This window comes from Nansenia antarctica (assembly GCF_963989245.1).
Source record: "Nansenia antarctica genome assembly, chromosome: 3".
NCBI classification, from domain to species: domain Eukaryota; kingdom Metazoa; phylum Chordata; class Actinopteri; order Argentiniformes; family Microstomatidae; genus Nansenia; species Nansenia antarctica.
Window position 1 is genome coordinate 40,731,289 of NC_137688.1, and position 21,465 is coordinate 40,752,753.

Sequence of the window (21,465 nt, forward strand, 5' to 3'; positions counted from 1 at the left end):
TAAAAATAAATCATATATTTGAGTCCATTCCTTTAAATATAACTATGTAACCTTGGTCCACAGAACATGTAGCTCGAAAAAGACTGCTATTGTTGAATTACTTTCTTTGAAAAGACCAGAGATGAAAGCACGGCGCAGAAATAGACTTGTGACCTTGTTGGCAGCATGGTCAGTCTCTCATGGTGGAGTCGGGCAGAGAGTCAGGTAATTGTGTTGTTGTGCTAGCGTCAATGATCCAAGGTGAAACAGTGGGTGTATTTTAGGCGTACAAGAATCAGTCCACTCACTCTGACTATTGCAAAAAAGATTGCACCCGCCTATTGTATATCACTATTCAATGATGGTATTTTTAGTTCTACAGAACCAAACCATGGCTATCGCATCAGAAATTGCATAGAGCATATGTTTGTGAAGGTGTGACTGTGTGTGTGTGTGTGTGTGTGTGTGTGTGTGACTGTGTGTGTGTGTGTGTGTGTGCGTGTGTGCGTGTGTAGGCAGCAATGCCTATGAGTCTTCATCACATTGTTTCTGAATGAGATTCAATGATCGAGACCTTGTTAAATATCTTGAGCGGATTTCTGTCCGAGCGCTATGATCAAATATTCATTAGGCATTTCATTTTCTATTAACAGAATATGACTTCCTAACTCCATTACTGAAGCATTACTGCCCATGCTCTCCGGCTTGCGATCAACAGGGTCCAGTCTGCAATGCACATACTGTACAATACACACAATGTGGCCTAAGTGATATCGACAATGCAATTGGACACGTCCATTGTCACTCGACTGAGTCAGTAATGCTGGTGTTCTCACCCTGAGCTTGACGTGTGTCCTCCTGCGTAGCCATTTCTCTCGTGGGCTTGAGGGGGAGAAGGGGGCTGAGTCCAAGCTGTCAGCTTCCTGGGTCTTCGCACTTTCGCATTGCATGAGCTGCCACAAACACACACACACGCACGCACACACGCACACACACACACACAGAAACAGCTTATCTATCATTAATTCCACTACCCACCCGGTCCACTCAACCCGACAGCACACAGCGTGACTAATCCATGACACATTTCAACACCTGATGCACATTATCCTAATGGGATACACACGCACACACGTACGCACACACGCACGTACGCACACACACACACACACACACGACAGAGACAAAATAATAATTAAATGAAATTCATCATCTAATGCTCTTTCATATTTCAAAAGAGAATGGAATGAGTTCTGTCATTATCTAGAGGCATTGTCAGCCACAGTTGCTACCAGGACCTTGTTGGTCAGAAGATTCAGGGTTAATGAGGTCCTGGAGGATGTCCAGGTCCTGGACTACATGAAAATGCTTTTGAACTTGAGACCATTCAATGGGTACCCAGGCTGTGCAGTATCAACAGGGCTAATGATTGGCTAATGATTCAAAGATGTAGTAGTTTCAAAGATGTCTTGAAAAACTGAACTTTTTTAATATAGTAGTCGTTTTATAGTTAAGTATGTAAATGCTGACCCTATGTGGACCATAATGTCCATAGGTATCCATAGGGCTGGCTCCAAGGGGAGCATCAGGAAGAGGCAATGCCCCCCCCCAACCAGATCCCCATGACCTCTCGAAAACACTTAATATCCACATGTAATATCCCCTCAACATGTCACTGCGCTTCTGTTGAATTATGAAAAATCGAGTGGTTTTGTTATCGAAGCTCATACTGTAGGCACTGAAGCTTATGCTGATTGGTTGATGTTCGAGAGCCCATTCACAGTTATAGATGTGATTGTAAAATATGTGTGCCACCCCCCCCGCGTAAATCCAATGTCCTTCTGCTGAGCATGTTGGCGCCGGCCCTGGGTATCCATTCCCATGATATGATATTGATTTCTGCTCACACCCACTGATGCAAGATAACGATCAGTAGGTTTATTAGCTTCACGCCACAGCTGAATGTCGTCACACACTTCTTATTTCCTTTCTCATTCCCCTCACGTCAGCCACATAAAAGCCTGCCAGCCAACAGCATTATATTCAGTACACACACACACACACACACACACACACACACACACACACACACACACACACACACTAGCGCAATAGCTATAAGAGGAGCTAGGGTTGGGTAGCGGAGGTGATAAGCCCTGTCTGAGATTTACTGACAGCCAAAATGTCGCCCTTGGACCACGAGGAGGTCCTCTTGGTCTTATGGTACTGTATATGATTGGACTTTGCGTACTTGAAACCTAAGGTTCGATCCCCGCTGGTTGAACTTGCTTACCTGTCGGAGCACGAAGGAGGCGACATCTGTGGACTCCCAGTAGGAGGCGTGGAAGAGGTGAGGCAGAGCGATGGTGGGGAAGGAGGTCAGGACATCCGGACAGTACAGAGCATAGTCCAACCGCTTAGAACCCCACCAGCTACTGGAGACTGAGATAGATAAACACACACACACAAATATCTCCTGAGGGATGTGTCTGTCGTCGATAATTTAGTAAATAATGTGTACAAAGCATAGCCTCAAAGTGCCCTTTTGGTTTGAGAGCTAATGGGCCACCCTCTCCTTTCTCTCTCTCTCTCTACAGTATCTATGTATTTCTCTCTCTCTCTCTCTCTCTCTCTCTCTCTCTCCAGTATCTGTATCTCTCTCTACATCTCTCTCCCACTCACTGTTGGCAATGGTGTTGGCCAGTCGGCCGACCGAACAGACTGATGTCTCACTGTCCACACTGGTCACACTGGCCTTGCGTCCTCCACCGCCCCCCTTCTCGCTGCTGTCTGTTTCAGAGGGGGGGTGCAGCACCAAACCCCCAGGACTAGGCCCTCCCTCCGAAAACACGTCAGGGTGGCTGTGAATACCGTCAGCTGGAGACAGAGAGAGAGAGAGAATGAGAGAGAGAATGAGAGAGAGAGAGCATGGGGGGTGGGGTGATGGGATGGGATGTATTGATGTAAATCAATGTTCTTAGACTGTCTAATAGGATGTAACATGCATTGGCGTCTAGCCTAATGAGTCATGACGTGCTCTTCGTTTGAGGGAAACCAAAGACCTTGGAGGATAAGCATCTCTGTTGCAGAAGGAAAAGACACGGTCAACATTCCTCACACATATTTTAATACATCAGAATTTTCTTCTTACATTTTTTCTTTTCGTCAGATTAAAAAAACAAAATTATTATTATTCATAGGAAGAATTAAAGCCTCAGATCTTGATTCCACACAAAACGCGTGAGTTAAAAGGAGGGTTCACTATTTTGACACTTACATTTGAAGAAAGAGACTTAAAACATGCTTGGGTACAAGCTCTACGGCAGTGGTGTCTCGATACTTTTTAATGCTTATGTTGAATATGTTTGCTCATGGCTGAGCTCAAGGAGTTTATTATCTCACCCTATCAGAGACTCTTGATTTACTGTTGTAACAACACACCATGTCATGTTTGAAACCATCTCATGAGTCTTTCATACATCCTAATGTCTAAACTACGTGGGTCTATCGTCAACATGGGAGATAGAGTATTATCTAAAACCAAATGTAATAGGGTCAAACGAGTGACTCGTCCCTTTAATTAGGTCTTGGTGTACAATAATAAGGCACTGTGACTAAAGACAAAACAAATCAATAGCGGTGACACAATAGATGACACCTCCAGGAGCTGTGAGAAAATCATTATCAAAGGCTTAACGCCCTTTCAACTCTCCCTTTCACCTCTCCCCAAGGTAAACAAACAACCACACACTCGAGCTCAATGGAGATTGATTGATTGATTGATTGATTGAAAACTTTATTAGAAGATTTGCAGAAGTAGGTACATGAAAGTACATATTACATACAAGGTCAACTAACAGGATAAAAACCCAAGAAAGCCACTGGCTTATTTCAATTGGGGTCCTTGATTCTCAATCTCAGATGAAGAGAGAAAGACGGGCAACAAGGGCAATGTGTCTCCCCGATAACTCTAAATAATTTCATCCAAAGCGATGACTTATCTAAATAAGCATCAACTATACATCAGTCATAAGTAAAACCATCGATAATAACAAGTGCCAATCGGCAGTCACAGTGCTCGAGAAAGGAAGGTAATGTAATGTACATTAGGGTGTTTATTAGGGGGGGCGGAGAGGTCTGAGGCTAACTGGCTAATCCCACATTATTTCCTGTAAAAGTGTAAACAACATGCAAGGGCACCCTTTTTTTATTGAATAACCATGAAATAAATCAATCTTATAATAAAAAAAGGTGAGGGTTAGGGTTAGTTTTAAACATATTATCATATTCGCCCACACATTAGTATCCCTTCAATTGCCATATTATACCCATTAGCATGCAGTATTTCGTATTCTTTCCTCTGTTGTGTCAATTAATTCAATTTCATTCTGAGGTATAATCCACTCTAACTGTAGCAACGCTTTGGCTCAGGACTGATTTGAGCCATAGTGCAGAGGATGTGGTGTGGATTATAATTAACACCTGAGAGACTATCTGAGCACATCCACATTGTTGCAATCAATTCCCCAGCAACATTAATCACCAACAACTGTCATCGACAATAACAATAGTGCACAAGGAGGGAGGCCACAGTAAGTGAAGGAGGAGACAAAAAGAAAGAGACTGGGCGGAAAACATGTCATACCAATTCCATTTCCATTTATAGTATAGTGTGTTTGTCTGCGTGTGTATGTGTGCAGGCATGTGTCTATATGTGTGAGTGTGTGTGTGTGTGTGTGTGTGTGTGTGTGTGTGTGTGTGTGTGTGTGTGCGCGCATTCATGTGTGTGTGTGTGTGCGTTTGTGCCTGTGACACACTGAGCCATGAATCACAAGGAGCCACAGATGTCGAGGGCGGGCAGACATTCCCGGTTGATCTGGCCCTTTCCACACTGAACCAGTGGATTGGTGAGTGGACAATCATTAAGTGGCCATGGCACAAAGATCTGGAAATCTATCATGTGCAGCAGATGGTTCTCATGTGGTAACAAGGGGTTCAGGGAGCCGCAGTGGATAATGGGAGCAGAGATGTTAAAATGAGCTCCCTGCATTCGAATGCTAAACAAAAACCCCTTTCACACCTACAAGCCTTCCCAGTAGATTCCATGCAATTTCCTTGTGTGTGAACGCGACTGACCAGGGAAATGTTACCAACAATTTAGTGAGTAGATAAAAAAACTAATATCTGTATGGTAGTAAAAAAAAGTAAAAAAATAAATAAATATATATATATAAGAAATTATATTTTAAAAATATATTCATACATACATACATACATACATATACATGTAAAAAAAAAAAAATAACATTAAAATGTAGGAAAAAATGTGGGGGAAATAATATCATAAGGAATTCTGCTAGGTTGTATAAATTATGTAGTAGGAGATTGCTGCTTACATAAATCATATTCAGGCGTCAGATCATGAGCTACAATATAGGTAAGTCATAGGTAAGTTAGTGTCAGTTTTATTTGGAAACGTCATGGTCTCAGAGGCCAAGGCAGACAACAAACTGCTTGGTTACAAAAGTATCAGTTTGTAGGAAGTGCTGTCAGGTTCTCAAAATATGTAATGAACGGTTGCCAGTGCAAGTGGATTTTTTTCGTTGAACCTCTAAGCGTGAACTTAATCTTTTCTAACTTTAGGAAGTGCATTATGTCTGTAAGCCACATGGCTATCGAAGGAGGAGTTGGAGATTTCCATCCTAGTAAAATTCTACGCCTTGCTAGCAGTGTAGTAAATGCTACTATATTAGAATCCTTGGTGGTTAGGAGACTGAAATCTAATGGAACTCCAAATATGGCTATCTGGGGTGAGGGTTCGAGATTAACAGAAAAAACCTCTGTCAGTATCTTAAAGATAGTAGTCCAGAAGGTTTACCAGCCTAGGGCATGACCAAAACATATGGGTAAGATTGGCTGGGGATAAAGCACATCGTTCACACTTGTCCTCTACATCAGGATATATTGCTGCGAGTTTAGATTTGCAAAAGTGAAGCCTATGGAAGACTTTGAATTGAATAAGGCCTAATCTGGCACAAGAGGTTGAGGTGTTAATGCGGCCTATCGCTCCATCCCACCACTCGTCAGTGAAGTTTTCATTGAGTTCAGTTTCACATTTGTTCCTATTTTTGGTTAGAGAGTGTGTGTCGAGACAAGTGAGAGAGTGGTATATATTTGAGATAAGGCCTTTTTGACCTGGTGTGAACGCCATAAGATTTTCCCAGGGTTGATTGTGTGGCACTTCGGGGTAAGAGGGGTATTGGGTTTTCACAAAGTCTCTGATCTGAAAATAACGAAAGAGATTACTCCGGGGCAAGTTATATTTAGTACATATCATCTCGAAACTACAAAAAAAATTATTCTCAAAGAGGTTCGAAAAGTTTCCATACTGAGATATTAAATGGTAGTTCCGCTTGTGTGATTTGCTTAGCACTATTGTTGATAGGATAGAATTCACTTTTTCTATAGTTCAGTTTGTACCCGGAAAAACCGCCAAAGCTCTGAAGGATTGAGAGTATATGGGGGACAGCAGAGACAGGGTTAGATATGTATAGAAGTAAATCGTCCGCGTATAGAGAGACCCTGTATTCTGCATCCCCACGTAACACACCTCGGAAGAGCTGTGAGGTCCTGAGGGAGATGGAGAGTGGCTCAATTGCTAGCGCAAATTGAAGTGGAGACATGGGGCACCCTTGCCTTGTTCCTCGTGCTAAGGGGAAATAGGCGGACCTAAAGTTGTTGGTGCAAATGCTAGCTTTGGGGGAGGTGTACAGTAATTGAATCCAAGAGATAAATGTATTGCCAAAACCAAATCTTTTGAGTAGCGCAAAAAACGCGTACTGTCCGCGTACTGTCCGCTCGACTATGTGAGGGCCTTTACTTAGCTAGCTTACTTACTTATCAAATGTAAATGTTGTGATTACGCATTACGGAGCAGTGCACTCACACCAGTCAGCAGGGAGAGAGCCCGCAGCGCAGAGCTCATAGCAATATGTGACATGACGTCATCGCTTTGCTATGGAGGCGCAAACGGGAAAGGCTTGAAAAAAGCGTTCAAACTTTTTCTGAGCAAAAAAAAATCTGATTTCGTTTTTTTGTCATCAGACACAAGTTAAGGTTTTGAACTACCCACTCGTTATTTTTTCGAGCAGTTTTACGATAGTTAAATACGTGTACTTAATCAAAAAAATAAGCGTATTTTCAGCCTGATTTCTCCCGGGAAATCATCCCTTGTGGGAGTGGATAAACTGGTTCCAGGTTTTTTCTCATTGGTCGATCGATTTGGCTACGAGAAGCACTCGTGCTTGTTTGTTCACTGCACTAAGACTCGTAAGGTAAGATCTTCTATTTTATGTACATAGCGAATTTGTTAGTTAAGTTAGTTGTTAGTTACTAGTTGAAACCAGTGTGTTCGTGTATTTAGACATGTCTTTATTATTACCCACTAGCAACTAACTGAAACCAGTTCAGTCTGCAAGCTGAACCTTTGTCTATTAGCATGCTAGCAGCATTGTTGTAGCTCGGTATTCTGTCTACGTTGTAAGTACGGTTAGTATGTCTACGTTGTAAAAGTTGTGTGTAAGACTCATGTTCAGTGTGTAATACTGGAATACTGTAACATGTCAAGTGTAATAGATTACAGAAATGTTAAAAGTTTAAAAACATGTGTTCCTTTCTTTGTTATGAACGAGCTAGCCGCTAGTTGGCTAATGCCAAACACACTACTCTGAGCACTTAATGGTAATTATCATTGTCATGTATTAGGCTAGCTATTTTATGAACATGGTATGGTAGTATTTTATGAATATGGAGTGCCAGTAACTGTAGGCAATATTTTAATGTACTATTACTATCTTCCTTCTGTTGCAGCTTTGATGCCCCCCACCCGACCAGACACAGCAGCTCAACAACTCACTGGCAATATGTTGTTGAATAACAAGAACAGTTGGGCATAGATACAGCATTTTTAACTGTGTCATGATTTATTATCTATTGATAGTGAATTCACAGACCTTGCATGCTTACCTGTGTATAGTCTGTTGTATGTTCTCAGTTGTTGCCCTCAGTTCCAACTATACTTGTACTTGAAACTGAACTATAAGGCTGGACATTGACTACTGAGCACTACACTATTTCCAGCACAAGACATCAGCAAATTACTCTTAATGCCTCCATAATAATAAGCTGGCTAATTAGCTACAGTAATAACATTGCTAGGTGATAATGTTAGCAATAGCTAGCTAAGTACCGGTACTGTAAACTTCTCTTTGAAAAGTCTATCTGACCCAGTGACTAACACTAATGTTTGCACACTGATTGTACTTTGCACAGCTTGTCGCACTATTGTTCTGCTGTAGTGCGACTACCATCACTTATACTTATCACTTTATTACTTATTATTGTGACTATGTACCTTGTTGAAGAACCAAAGCGAAATATTTTTATTCTTGTGTACTGTAAAATAAATTCAGATTCTGATTGAAGACTTTTTTGTATCATTAAAACACAGTAACAATAACAGTTACAACAACCATAAATAATAATACGCTGGGTAATTAGCTTAGGTAATACCTTGCTAGGTAATAATGTTATAGCTGTATAACTATAGCTGTCTGACCCAGTGACTAACACTGACAGGTATTGACAGCTGATAGCTGTCAATCTAGAGGGGGAGTGGTTGGGGGTGGGGTTAACCAGCTATTGTTACCGCCCATTACCTGCCTGTGTGAAGGTGTGAAAAAGTCAAAAATCTTTGAAGGCCGTTTTCTCAGGATTTAGTTTTCAGGGTTAACAAGTTTCAAATACTCATGTCGTCTTCAAATTTTTCCCAATTTCTATGTATGACACATCATTTGAAAGCTTACAATCTGTAGTTTAAGCATATGTAAAAACAGAAAAATTACTTTGCCCCCTCCAATGATCATTCCACCACATCGCGTCACATATGTCTAATTGAGTTAACTTGTATTATGCTTACCATCACCAAGTTCTCCCATACTGTGCTTTTGGACTAGTATAGTATGTTTATGTCAACGGTAAGTGCTTTAGTTGGCGAGCGAACTTGGTGATGGTAAGCATGAGTTGACATGCTGGAACGTATATTTTTCAATATAAAGCGGAGGTATGCTATATGGCAGATATATATATATATATATATATATATATATATATATATATATATATATATATATATAGTATATGGCAGTCTCGCGCGCCTGTCTCGTTCCAGTTCTGCATCGAGATGAATGCATGATTCAAGTAGGTCGTGCAACCCGACAATGCCGTGTGAAAGGGAGCAACGTGTGTGTGTGTGTGTGTGTGTGTGTGTATCTCTGTAGCTATGCCTCTCTGTATGCGCACATCGAAGGTGGCAGGTGGCAGAGTTTACTTTAATTATGCAGTCTATCTGTGGGAGGTTAACCCTTTATATGCTGCTGCTGTGACCTTTTACTCTAGGAGTTTAAACAAAGCATGGGAGGCATCTCCACGCTGTCAGTCTAATTCCCTCGGTCTGTGAGGACACTGCTGGATACTGATTCAAGGCCACACTGCTAGGCATGATGGGGAACCAGGTGCAGCTAATACAGCATGGCCGTGGTGGTCAGGGAGGATCAACAGTTACTGTTACTGTTCTTTTTATGGTCATGGGGGAAGGTGCCACAGATGTCCATCATACATGATAACAAAAGGCCACAGTACGTACAATATAAACTGTTACTTTGTTTAGGGCGGTGTAACGTAGAGATGTAACAATGCATCGGGAGACAGTTAATTATCGATGAGACGATTCAAATCAGTGGTGGCTGGCCAATAGAGGGCGCTAGGGCGCCGCCCCCACCTTCCAACGCAGCCCCACTTCCTAGTTGGTACTTGTAAAATATTTTGTTAAATAAACATTGTTTATTCATAAAATGCGGCTGATATTCTGTCGGCGCCTATCAGCATTCATTAAAAATCCTCCAATACAATAAACATTTTATCTGTGTGTGTGTAAAATTCACTGTGAAAATACATAGGGGAGGAGTCGGGGCAGTCTATGGCAGTCTATGGCACTGCAAATACTTTTGGCTTACACGTGAGCTGTAGCAGCGCTCCAATTGGCTGTCTCCTATTTCTCGGTCGTGGCGAAAAAAATGCGCCTCGAGCATGCGCAGATTATAGGCTTACCTAGGCTGCAGCCTAGGGCCACTACCACTAGGGGTAGTACACATTTAAAAATGCGTGAGACTTGAGAGCCCTGAATATCCGGTTGTTAAGTCTGACGTCAAACGTGACGTTTTGCAATTTCCGGATCCAAACCAGAAATTCTCCGCACCAGAATACCAGTGTACTACAGCGGTAGAATGACAGTTTAATCGTTTTTTAGACTCGGATCTATTCATACAACAAGGGACACAGCACTTTCCCGTTTTCCCCATATTGTCAGGGTATTTGAGCCTCGGAAAAGCGCTATATAAATATAATTTATTATTAATATTATTTCGGCATTTCGAAGACAGCGCCTCAGCCAACTTTGGACCCGGAAACACGTCGCGACTTAACAACCGATATTCGGACAGACAACAGGAGAGGAGAGCAACAGAGAGACAGACAACAGGAGAAGAGAGCAATAGAGACAGAACTGAGGTGAGGTGAGCAACAGAGATAGTTCAGGACAGTGGCGGACTGGCCACCGGGCATGCCTGGCAAAGGCCAGGAGGGCCGCGAGACTCTGGGCTGCTCAGAATGTATTATCTTTTTTTTAAATATACTGTATATATATATATATATTATTTGTAATTTTGTCTCTGGTGATTTTCATTGAAAATAACTTATTTCAGCAGACCGCGGCCCAAAACATATTATACCGATGCCCGGGCCGCGAATTTGCGGAACCTAGGATGGTAGGGGATGGTAGAGCAATACCGCTACCTGATTGGTTGGCGAAGCACTCGTGAAGAGCCCCCTCATTGGCTGGCGAGTCTACCATCTAAATAGCCAGACTCCTTGCTATAAGCTAGCAATATTGGGCTAACGTAAACGTTATCCAATAATGCGTTGTCCATGTGTTGAATAGAAGTGATGATAGTTGAGTATGGTTGAAGTCTGCAGACTAGTTACTGCTCCTAAATAGTGTTACTTTATTAGATGACTCAGTGTTGCTTCTGAAGAGTCCGGAGGGAGCATGACTATGGGAAAGTGAAAGAGGGGAGCGGTGCACAGCAGAAAATGAACACACTCCCCTGAAGTTGCGTCAACACAGTAATATGGTTTGTGGGTATACAATGTGACAAATTGAATGTTAACAAGCTGGTTAATATCAGAATAAAACGTGCAGACTGCAGAATGAGTGTTTCTGGTTTATTTTATGAAGCTGGTTCACATGACCAAGGTCAGGCTAGTACTGTATTTACACTGTGTTGCCCAGTCAATAAACATGTTTCCTTATGACTTCTAACCTTTCTTGGTGTAGGTAGGGGCCCGAACAATGACTCAAGCCCAGGGGCCCCCACTAGGTAGGGGCTATGCTTGGGAAATGGAGTTCAATATAAGATCTAAAGAATTAGCCTACTTGTTGTGAGTTTGATTTCAGAATTTAGCAGTTGGCATTGTTTCTCATGTTTTGGTCTGGCCTATTTGTCCTGAATGTGCCTTATAGCATACTACTGGTTATACTATGCTCTCAATAACGTTGTGTGGATTGTTGTCGGCACTCTGAATTCATCAGCGATTGTAGTGTGTCAGTTGCGTGTGCGTGTGTGTGTTACATTTGTGTTCCAAATGTCTACATTCGATTCTAGTCAGTCTGGTTATCTCAAGCTTTTTATGTTAACAATCCGTGTTGATGTTGCGTTTGGAAATAGGGCTGTTGTGTCGCAAATGCCAGGGCTGTTTTTTGATCCCAGTCCGCCCCTGGTTCAGGATGATAACAAACAGTTCAGTATGACAGAGACAACTAATAGAAAGACAACTGTATGATTAGAGTTTACATGTTCAAGGAAATATTGTATGATAATAGAAAGGTACACTTTAATTTAATTAAAGAAGTAACAAAGAACACATTTATTATCACAATTGCATTGTGTTCCATGTCTTTCTCCATTGAATAAATAATGCCTAGTTGAATGGCTAAACAAGACAACTGTCTGGACAGTACTGCTAGAATTATTCACCTTACCGCGGCACAGATAGACAAAGGGTATAAGTCCATTCTGTTAACATTAGGTCTACTCTGCTAACAAAGACTATTCCAGTTGATTTGTCAGTTGTTGTGCATCATATTTTTGTTGTGTTTGCAGTTTGCCCTTTAATAAGTTATATATAAAAATAATTCAGTTATATATATATTCTCATGCTAAAATCGACTGTAAATCCAGATTTTAAAGTTGATATTCTTCCCCGTGGAGCATGCCCCCATAACCTGTGCCCCACCCACAATTTTTATCACCAGCCGCCATTGATTCAAATCGGTGAAATGAAAAACGAATTGCGATGGTGTAGTGACTACATTATGGGTTCATGTTCTCCTCTTACTGTTGGTTGTGTAGTGGGAGGGAACCAGTTCTGGCACTAGGGGCAGAGGGGAGGATTATTAACGTTGCAACTTCATGTTTAGACACAACAGTTTTGGTGATCTATTTTCTGGTCCTGTACTGAGAGTACAAGTTGTTATTTTGATTAAACAGTTATCATTACGTTGCCTACGTCTTTCCTTTTTCCTCCGGCACTACACTGGTGACCCCGACGTGGATTTTTGTTAACGTAATTGTGTACAAAAACCAGCGAACGAACATTACAATCCTGCAAAATGTCCGGGCGAGGAAGACGTTCAAACCAGCGGCAGCCATCACCATCCCCTGTCAGGGTAACGCGTGGTGCGCACACTCCCACTCTCAAGCTACCAGAGTTCTGGGACTCAACGCCTGCTGCATGGTTTGCTATTGTAGAGGCACATTTCAACAAAAGTGACATCGATGACGACGACGACCGGTACAACCATGCTGTGGCAATGTTGGGCAGCTCCACCGCAGCTCGAGTGGTAGGTTTTTTGTCTGCTCCCCCGACGACGAACAAATATGAGCGCCTCAAGGCCCTGCTTCTAGAGACATTTGAACTGTCCACTGCGGAGAGGGTGCGTCGCCTATTTGCCATGTCGGACTTGGGTGACGAGAGGCCTTCTGCGCGCATGGAGAGGATGCTAAACCTGCTCGGTACAGAAGACCCCATGATCCTCTTCACAGAGCTGTTCATGCGCACATTGCCAGCTCAAGTTAGGATGGCGCTGGCCAACACCGCCATCATGGAGCCCCGCGCCCTGGCCAGGGAGGCGGACCGGTTCGTCTTGGCCATGCCTCAACGGTCCCCCGACCTGCTCGCTCCCGCGGCCGCCCCGCCACCCGACCGTCGCAGGAGAGCGAAGGATGACGCCAGACCTTCTGGCCAGCAGGGTAACGCTGCGGGCCATTGTTTCTACCACGCCACTTTTGGCGCCAAGGCCAAACGGTGCCGCTCACCCTGCACCTTCGGACCGACGGGAAACGGCGGGGCCGGCACTCAGTAGTGGCCCTGAGCGCTGGCGTCACCAACAGGCTGCTCTTCATACAAGACACCGCCTCTGGTCGCAGTTTCCTTTGTGACACAGGTGCCCAGTGGAGCATCATTCCGGCAGAGAGATCGGATGTGGCGAAGGAGGAGCGTGGTCCGCAGTTGGCAGGCGCGGACGGCACACCTATCTGCTCTTATGGCACTAGGGCGGTGGACGTGTGCTTCGGAGGGCAATGCTTTTCGTGGGATTTTGTCATAGCGGCTGTCACATTTCCCCTCCTTGGTGCGGATTTTCTGTGCGCCCACAACCTGTTGGTGGACGTGGGGAACAGGCGCCTGGTCAACTCACAGACTTTCGCTTCCTTCGCCTGTACGCAGGGGGAGGCGGTCTACAGCGGGTGGTCCAATACGCTCGCCGAAAGTGACCAGTACCTTCGGCTGCTCGCCGAATTCCCCGACCTTACCAAGCCCACCTTCTCCGCGCCCACGGTGAAACACGGAGTGGAGCACCACATCGAGACCGAGGGGCCTCCCCTCCACGCCAGGGCCAGGCGCCTCAACCCGGAGAAGCTGGCCATCGCCAGGGCGGAGTTTGCGCATATGGAGCAGGTGGGCATCGTTCGGCGCTCGAGCAGCCCCTGGGCGTCTCCCCTGCACATCGTCCCTAAGTCAGACGGCGGGTGGCGCCCATGTGGGGACTACCGCCGCCTCAACGACGCGTCCAAGCCTGACCGCTACCCGGTCCCACATGTCCAGGACTTTTCAGCGAACCTGGCAGGCAAACGCTTCTTCTCCAAAGTGGACCTGGTACGGGGGTACCATCAGGTGCCGGTGCACCCCGAGGACGTCCCTAAGACGGCCGTAATCACGCCATTTGGACTCTTCGAGTTTCTGCGGATGCCGTTCGGCCTGAAGAACGCGGCGCAGACCTTCCAACGCCTCATGCACTCGGTGCTCCGGGACCTACCATTCCTCTTCGTCTACTTGGATGACATCCTCGTCGCAAGCACCACGGAGGAGGAGCACCTGTCCCACCTCCGGGCCCTTTTCACACGGCTCAGCCAACATGGGCTGATTGTCAATCCGGCGAAGTGTGAGTTCGGACGGAACACCATCGACTTTCTCGGGCACCGGGTCTCCGCAGAGGGGGTGACCCCCCTCCCCTCGAAGGTGGAAGCTGTCGCTGCTTTCCCGCGCCCCAGCACAATCAGCGAGCTCAAGGGGTTCATCGGGATGGTAACCTTCTACTATCGCTTCCTCCACCACATCGCTCACATCCTGCGGCCTCTGTACGATGCCCAGATGGCAAGACTCTGAAGCAGCCGGTGGACTGGACGGCGGAGCGTGTCAAAGCCTTTCAGGACACCAAGGCGGCCCTGGCCCGCGCTGCCATGTTGGCCCACCCCTCGCCCTCGGCACCCACTGCTCTCACCACGGACGCCTCTGACTTTGCTGTGGGAGCGGTGTACGAACAGTGGGTTGGGGACGCCTGGCAGCCTCTTGCATTCTTCAGCCGCCAGCTGTCTCCCAGAGAGCAAAGGTACAGCACATTCGACAGGGAGCTCCTCGGGCTGTGGCTTGCTGTCAGACACTTCCGTTTTTTACTGGAGGGCCGCGAGTTTACGGCCTACGTGGACCACAAGCCACTCACGCATGCCATGTCCAAGGTGGCGGAGCCGTGGTCCGACCGCCAACAGCGCCAGCTCGCCTACATATCCGAGTTCACCACAGACATCCAGCACGTTGCTGGGAAGTCCAACCAGGTCGCGGATTGTCTCTCCAGGGCGGTGGTTGGTGCGGTCCAACTGGGTTTGGACTACGCGCGCATGGCTGCAGACCAGGCCGCCGACCCCGCCGTCCAGGCTCTCAAGTTGTCGGACACAGGACTGCGCCTAGAAGAGGTGGTTTTCGGTGACGCAGGGGCCACGCTCCTGTGCGACGTCTCCATGGGTCAGCCACGACCGGTGGTCCCCGCCAACTGGAGGCGCCCCGCCTTCGAGGCGATACACGGCTTGTCTCACCCTGGTAGGAAACCGTCCTCACGGCTGGTGTCAGAGAAATTCGTCTGGCATGGGCTCAAGAGGGATGTGAGGGCCTGGGTAGACACGTGCATCGCCTGCCAGCGCGCCAAGGTGCATCGACACGTCAAGGCCCCCCTGGAGCAGTTCTCTGTGCCGGAGCGGAGGTTCGATCATGTAAACGTGGACCTGGTAGGGCCGCTGCCCCCCTCGCACGGATACACCTATCTCTTTACCATGGTGGACAGGACGACTCGCTGGCCGGAGGCAGTTCCGCTCTCCTCAACGACAGCCCCCGACCTGGCCCGGGCGTTCATCGCGGTGTGGGTCTCCCGCTACGGCACCCCTGCTGATCTCTCCTCTGACCGTGGCTCACAGTTTACTTCAGAGCTGTGGGCAGCGGTGGCGGAGAATCTGGGGGTCAAGCTCCACCGCACAACCGCCTATCACCCGCAGGCGAACGGGCTCTGTGAGCGTTTCCATCGATCCATGAAGGCCGCCCTTCGAGCCAGCCTCACGGACAGCGACTGGCTTGACAAGCTGCCGTGGGTCATGCTGGGGCTCAGGACAGCGCCTAAGGAGGACCTCCAGTCGTCGTCCGCTGAGCTGGTGTTTGGACAGCCGCTGCGGGTCCCCGGTGACTTCATTCCCAAGTCAACGGAGCCCTGGTCCGCCGCCGCTCAGCGCGCCTCCCTGCTGGACAGCGCCAGGACCTTCGTCCCGGTCCCGACTACGCAGCATGGTGTCCCTACTTCGAGGGTGCCCCCGGAGCTGCACTCAGCGAGGTTCGTTTTCATTCGTCATGATGGCCACAGGACTCCACTACGTCCTCCTTATGACGGGCCTTTCCGTGTCATCGAGGCCGGAGCCAAGAACTTCATGGTTGACATGGGGGGTAGGCCTGAGTGTGTGTCCGTTGATCGCCTCAAACCGGCCCACTTGGACCTTGAACTGCCCCTGGACTTGGCCCTGCCACCGCGCAGAGGCCGGCCTCCAGTCCTACCTCCCCTGCCGCGCCCTGGCCATTCCCCCCTCCGACCCCGACAACCCCCCGCAGCTCGCGAGCCCCCGGTCGTCACTGCCCCCCGTCCTTCCCTGCAGGAGGACGTGATGGGCGAGGTCACACCTCCTCCCGCACCTCCTGACTTTACCTACGATCGTAGGGGCCGGGCCATACGCCCTCCTCGCCGTGAGGATTTCCAATATTGAGGTGAACACTGGGGGGGCTGGTGTAGTGACTACATTATGGGTTCATGTTCTCCTCTTACTGTTGGTTGTGTAGTGGGAGGGAACCAGTTCTGGCACTAGGGGCAGAGGGGAGGATTATTAACGTTGCAACTTCCTGTTTAGACACAACAGTTTTGGTGATCTATTTTCTGGTCCTGTACTGAGAGTACAAGTTGTTATTTTGATTAAACAGTTATCATTACGTTGCCTACGTCTTTCCTTTTTCCTCCGGCACTACAATACTCTTTTAAACCCTTAATATAAAAACCGACAGCATTAACATGCGTTGGTCTCATTACCGTAATTCCTAAACTAAATGTGCTATAGAAAATATTCCAACGGTTCCTGAAAGCAGAGAAGCTGCGCTTTCTACCCACATATCGTTACGGTAATTCACGTAGCAGCTCATGGAGAGCTGAGGAGATTTGAAGAGAGAAGCAGCATTACGAGCGAGCATATTAGTGGTGTTTTACAAGCTGTGTTTTTATACTTTTGTGAGTTTGTGAGTATGTGAAATCTCACATGTGAAAAATGTCATCTAGGGTTACCAAACCACCCAAAAGGCAAAACACAGAGAGCCAGCATGGGGCGAAGACAGTGCACTCTGCAAAATAATCTTTTTCAGTCATAATTTGTCTGCAATCTCATTTAGTAAAACAAATCGTGAGAAATTGTATTGTGAACCCAGAGTGTATCGTTACATCCCTAGTATAACGTGTAGAATGAGAGTACAGTGTGGTATGGTCTACTTACAGGCCTATCTAAAGGAGCCGTTCGTAAATTGCAGCTCATCCAAAACGCCGCTGCTAGGGTCCTAACAAAAACAAAGACATTTGAACGCATTACACCAATCCTGAGATCCCTGCACTGGCTACCAGTCTCTCAGAGAATTGAATTCAAAATCCTCATATTTACATACAAATCACAAAATGGTCTTAGATCAAAATACATATCAGATCTCCTCCAACCCTATATTCCCGCAAGGTCCCTAAGGTCAGCTGAGACTAATCAGTTAATCATTCCAAGAGTAAAAACAAAACACGGTGCAGCAGCTTTCAGTCACGCTGCCGCATGCTCCTGGAACAAACTCCCTGAAGAAATCAAGCAGGCCCAAACCATTAAAATATTTAAATCTAAGCTAAAAAACCTTCATGTTTTGCAGCAGTTATGATTAAACACAAAGACTTCTATCAATGTATTTTTCCCATTATCTTATTTAATGTTTTATCTATTTACTTCTTATATTTGCTTTTATTCATTATTCAGTATTTTTAAATAATGTATGTAAAGCACTTTGAATTGCCCCTGTTGTATGAAATGTGCTATACAAATAAACTTGCCTTGCCTTGCCTATGTATGTATGCAGTATAAACTGCAACCTAAACCAAAAGGCTGAGGTGTGTTGTGTTATGTTAATTTTATTTATAATGCGCCCCCCATCCAACTTTTACATCGGCCCGGGGCGCAGCCCGGGTAAAGGAACAGATAAAGACAAGGAACAGGGAAAGCAATCAGACACAGACGACTTAAACGTACATCTCAAGGGAAACAATTCACAACAAATAGGGAGTAGACTTAGGGAACATCATTGACGAAGAGGTGGGATTTTAACTTGGCTCTAAAGGAGTCCAGAGTGGGGGCAAACTTGATGGCAGAAGGGAGCACGTTCCACAGGGTCGGTGCTATCACCGCAAAGGCACGGTCACCCTTCCTCTTGAGGTTGGTGCGTTTTCTCTCTACGAGAAAGTGAAATTGTGACTTCTGTGTGAATACACGAACGCACACACACACACACACACACACACAGAGTTATCTACTATCTTTAATGAGGCCTGTTCTCTCACTCTGTGGAGGCTTCATCCTCTGTCAATCTGGGATGTTAGCAGGGACTGCCTTTCACAGCACATTGCACACACAGAGGGGGAGAAGGGGGAGAACGCTCTGGGGGAGAGGGGGAAGACAGGGGCCACCGGCTGTGACGCACTCTCTGCCAGGAGACACACTGCTCAACTTTGAATGATGTGTACTGGAGGAGAAACTCAGAAGGGTGAGAGGAATAAAGAGAGAGAGAGAGAGAGAGAGAGAGAGAGAGAGAGGGTGATCTGTGTGGTAAGGGTGTGATAATATCACAGTGGAGAGTGTAAAGACGGGTGAGAGGCCATTGGCTGGTGCCTCGAAGAGATATGAGAGAGGGAGAACACCATCAGTATGGAAATGGAGGGGCTGATGAAATATAACTAGGGGGTTGAACGGAAGAAGAGAATGGAAGAACGATGATGGGGAAAAAATGGGACTGCCGCGAAGAAGGAAATGTCAAGGAAGCGTGATTATACAGAGGCCTTTGAAGGCGTCTTTTTTCCGGGGCCTTCTGTGGGAGGATGGCTGCAGAGCATGGTAGTGAACTAGGTCCGTCATACAACATAATCCAATTTTCTAAAGGTTTAATGACTATATAAGTGCAGTCCATTTACCATTTAAGCTTCCCTCCATCCAGGATATATACGACAAACGGTGTGTCAGCAAAGCCTGGAGGATCATCAAAGATCTCAGCCAACCCAACCACAGCCTGTTCGAACCGATGTCACCTGTCTGGTGCTGTAATTTCCATCTCCAGTACACACAGCCTACATGGCAGGCATTTTTATAATATACAGTAATGTACAGTAAACACTATCTTTGAACTTGCTGCAAAATTATAATATGAAATTAACCCCTGGTGTCATTCTGTCTGCCACCCCTTGATTCTACTTGCTTTGACTGTTCAAATGAGATGTCAACCATCACAATTGGATAAGGGGTTCCAGAGATATCACTGTGCAAAACACACCGGTCAATTTTGACCGAAAGTAGCACAGTTGGAAAATGAAACAAACAGAAGAGGAAGGTTAAGCCTGTCCAATGGAGCGAGGATTGACTGTCATTCCATAATTAAAAATCAGTAAAGCATTGAGACTGTGAGTGACCCTTGGCCCTTCCTCTCAGCACCATTCTCACGACAGTACCGACACTATAATAACCAGTAATGTCATTACATCAAACCCAACCCTCTGTAAGTAGCCATGGATTATTTAATTGGAAGACAAATGCTACAGTATGAGTGTGCAATGAACGTATTTCCAAAGAGTAGTTTTACAAGGATCCAGGAGGGATACAGGAGTTTCTGGTGTAGGACTATAGTCATGTTGCTGTTATAATGTTGATTTCTTGATGTCAGTAGACTGGGGTTGGTTTTTAATGTTTTGAAGAAGTTAAAAAAAGACACTTGACACACTTGCCAATGAACCACAACAACCTTCTAAAAGTCTTTGATGATGACATGACGGTGTTAGGGCTACAGGGTACAGCACTCTTCGTCCTACTTAGAGTCAGTTCCACAGAAATGTTCACATTAAAAGAGGTCTCCATGTCCCAAAAATACATGAAAAACATTCTTGAAATAGAGGGTGGAGAAGCCTGCTGTACACCTCCCCCCCACCTGCCACCCCACCCCTGGGCATCATTGCGCCAGAGTGGTGTCACATTCAGCACACTTATACCTCACACACTGGGCTGATCCTCAGAGGGAGGTGTGACGTCTGAAGGTGCACCAACACACAAGAGGAGGAATTACAAGTACATTAAAACTCCAGTTCTTTGAGGCCAGACTCGCCTCTATTTCTGTAGGAGCTAGTTACACAAAGAGCCTGGGAGAGAGCCTAGTGTATGTGTGTATGTGTGTGTATGCGTGTGTGAGTGTTATTCAGCTTTCCATCCGCCCACCCAATGACAAAAAACCCAGCATCATTCTTACTATATCTGCAAACTGGATCTGCAAATTAATTCAAAAGTTAATCAGAATTAAACAGGTCACAATATTGCGCTGCTGGCAACAGATTTTCCCACTGTTTGATTCACATTTGCATAATCACCACCTTCGTTTTCATGGACATTGTTAAAAGAGAAGTCTAGTTAGTTCATGTTTTGTGAGTACGGTATTATGTCACGAACTTGGTGCGTTCGTCACTTGGTTTGAGAAGATGCTATACGCCCCTTTTTGTGCTAAAAAAGATGGAACTACGGCAGCAGAGACCAAACAAGTTCTGAATGGAAACCAGGCCTTACCGATGAGGGTGGAGCGGCCATCCCCGAGAGGGTATCGCTGGTAGCGAGGCACAGCGAAGGGGGGCAGCCTGTGGAAGAGGGACTCCAGTAGGGGCTCCAGTCTGGAGGCTGAGGGGTCCGAGGGGTAGAACAGATTGAAGATCTGAGAGCAGGCTGGTCGGAGCTGGGTCACTGAGGGACGCACAATAACAGTCAGGAGGGGTCAGTGAACATAGCACAAATTTGGCCCAAATTTGCTCAAGGATGTGTGTGTGTGTGTGTGTGTGTGCGTGTATGTGCGTGTGTGTCCGTTTGTGCAAGCATGTGTCTGTGTGTGTGTGTGTGTGCACGCGCATTTCTGTGTGCGTGCAAGCATATGTCTGTGTGTGTGTGTGAGTGTGTGTGTGTGTGAGAGAGAGAAACTTACCCTGGACAGCAGGGAGTACAGTCCGTCTCATGGCCAGCACCAGGCCCAGCGGGCAGCCGAGCAGGAAACAGTCTGATACGTCAAAATCAAACCTCCCAGGGTTCAACATCAAGCTGCTGCTGCTGCCGGGGCGCAGGTCCACCCCCTCCTGCATCAGACTGTGTACAGAGGGAAGACAGGGGAGACAGATGGACATTTGTTTTGTATTCC

General features: G+C 46.2%; 1 protein-coding gene across 1 annotated transcript in view; it reads right to left on the reverse strand.

The window, feature by feature from the left end:
* pitpnm3 (PITPNM family member 3) overlaps positions 1-21,465 on the reverse strand; it is a gene marked incomplete at both ends in the record, with an annotated part of 106,681 nt that overhangs the window by 5,081 nt on the left and 80,135 nt on the right. The window contains 5 exons of the mRNA XM_080525234.1: positions 816-932; positions 2,273-2,421; positions 2,662-2,856; positions 20,850-21,020; positions 21,256-21,413. Of these exons, the coding sequence (XP_080381360.1) occupies positions 816-932; positions 2,273-2,421; positions 2,662-2,856; positions 20,850-21,020; positions 21,256-21,413 (790 nt within the window). The remainder of the gene's footprint in view (positions 1-815; positions 933-2,272; positions 2,422-2,661; positions 2,857-20,849; positions 21,021-21,255; positions 21,414-21,465) is intronic.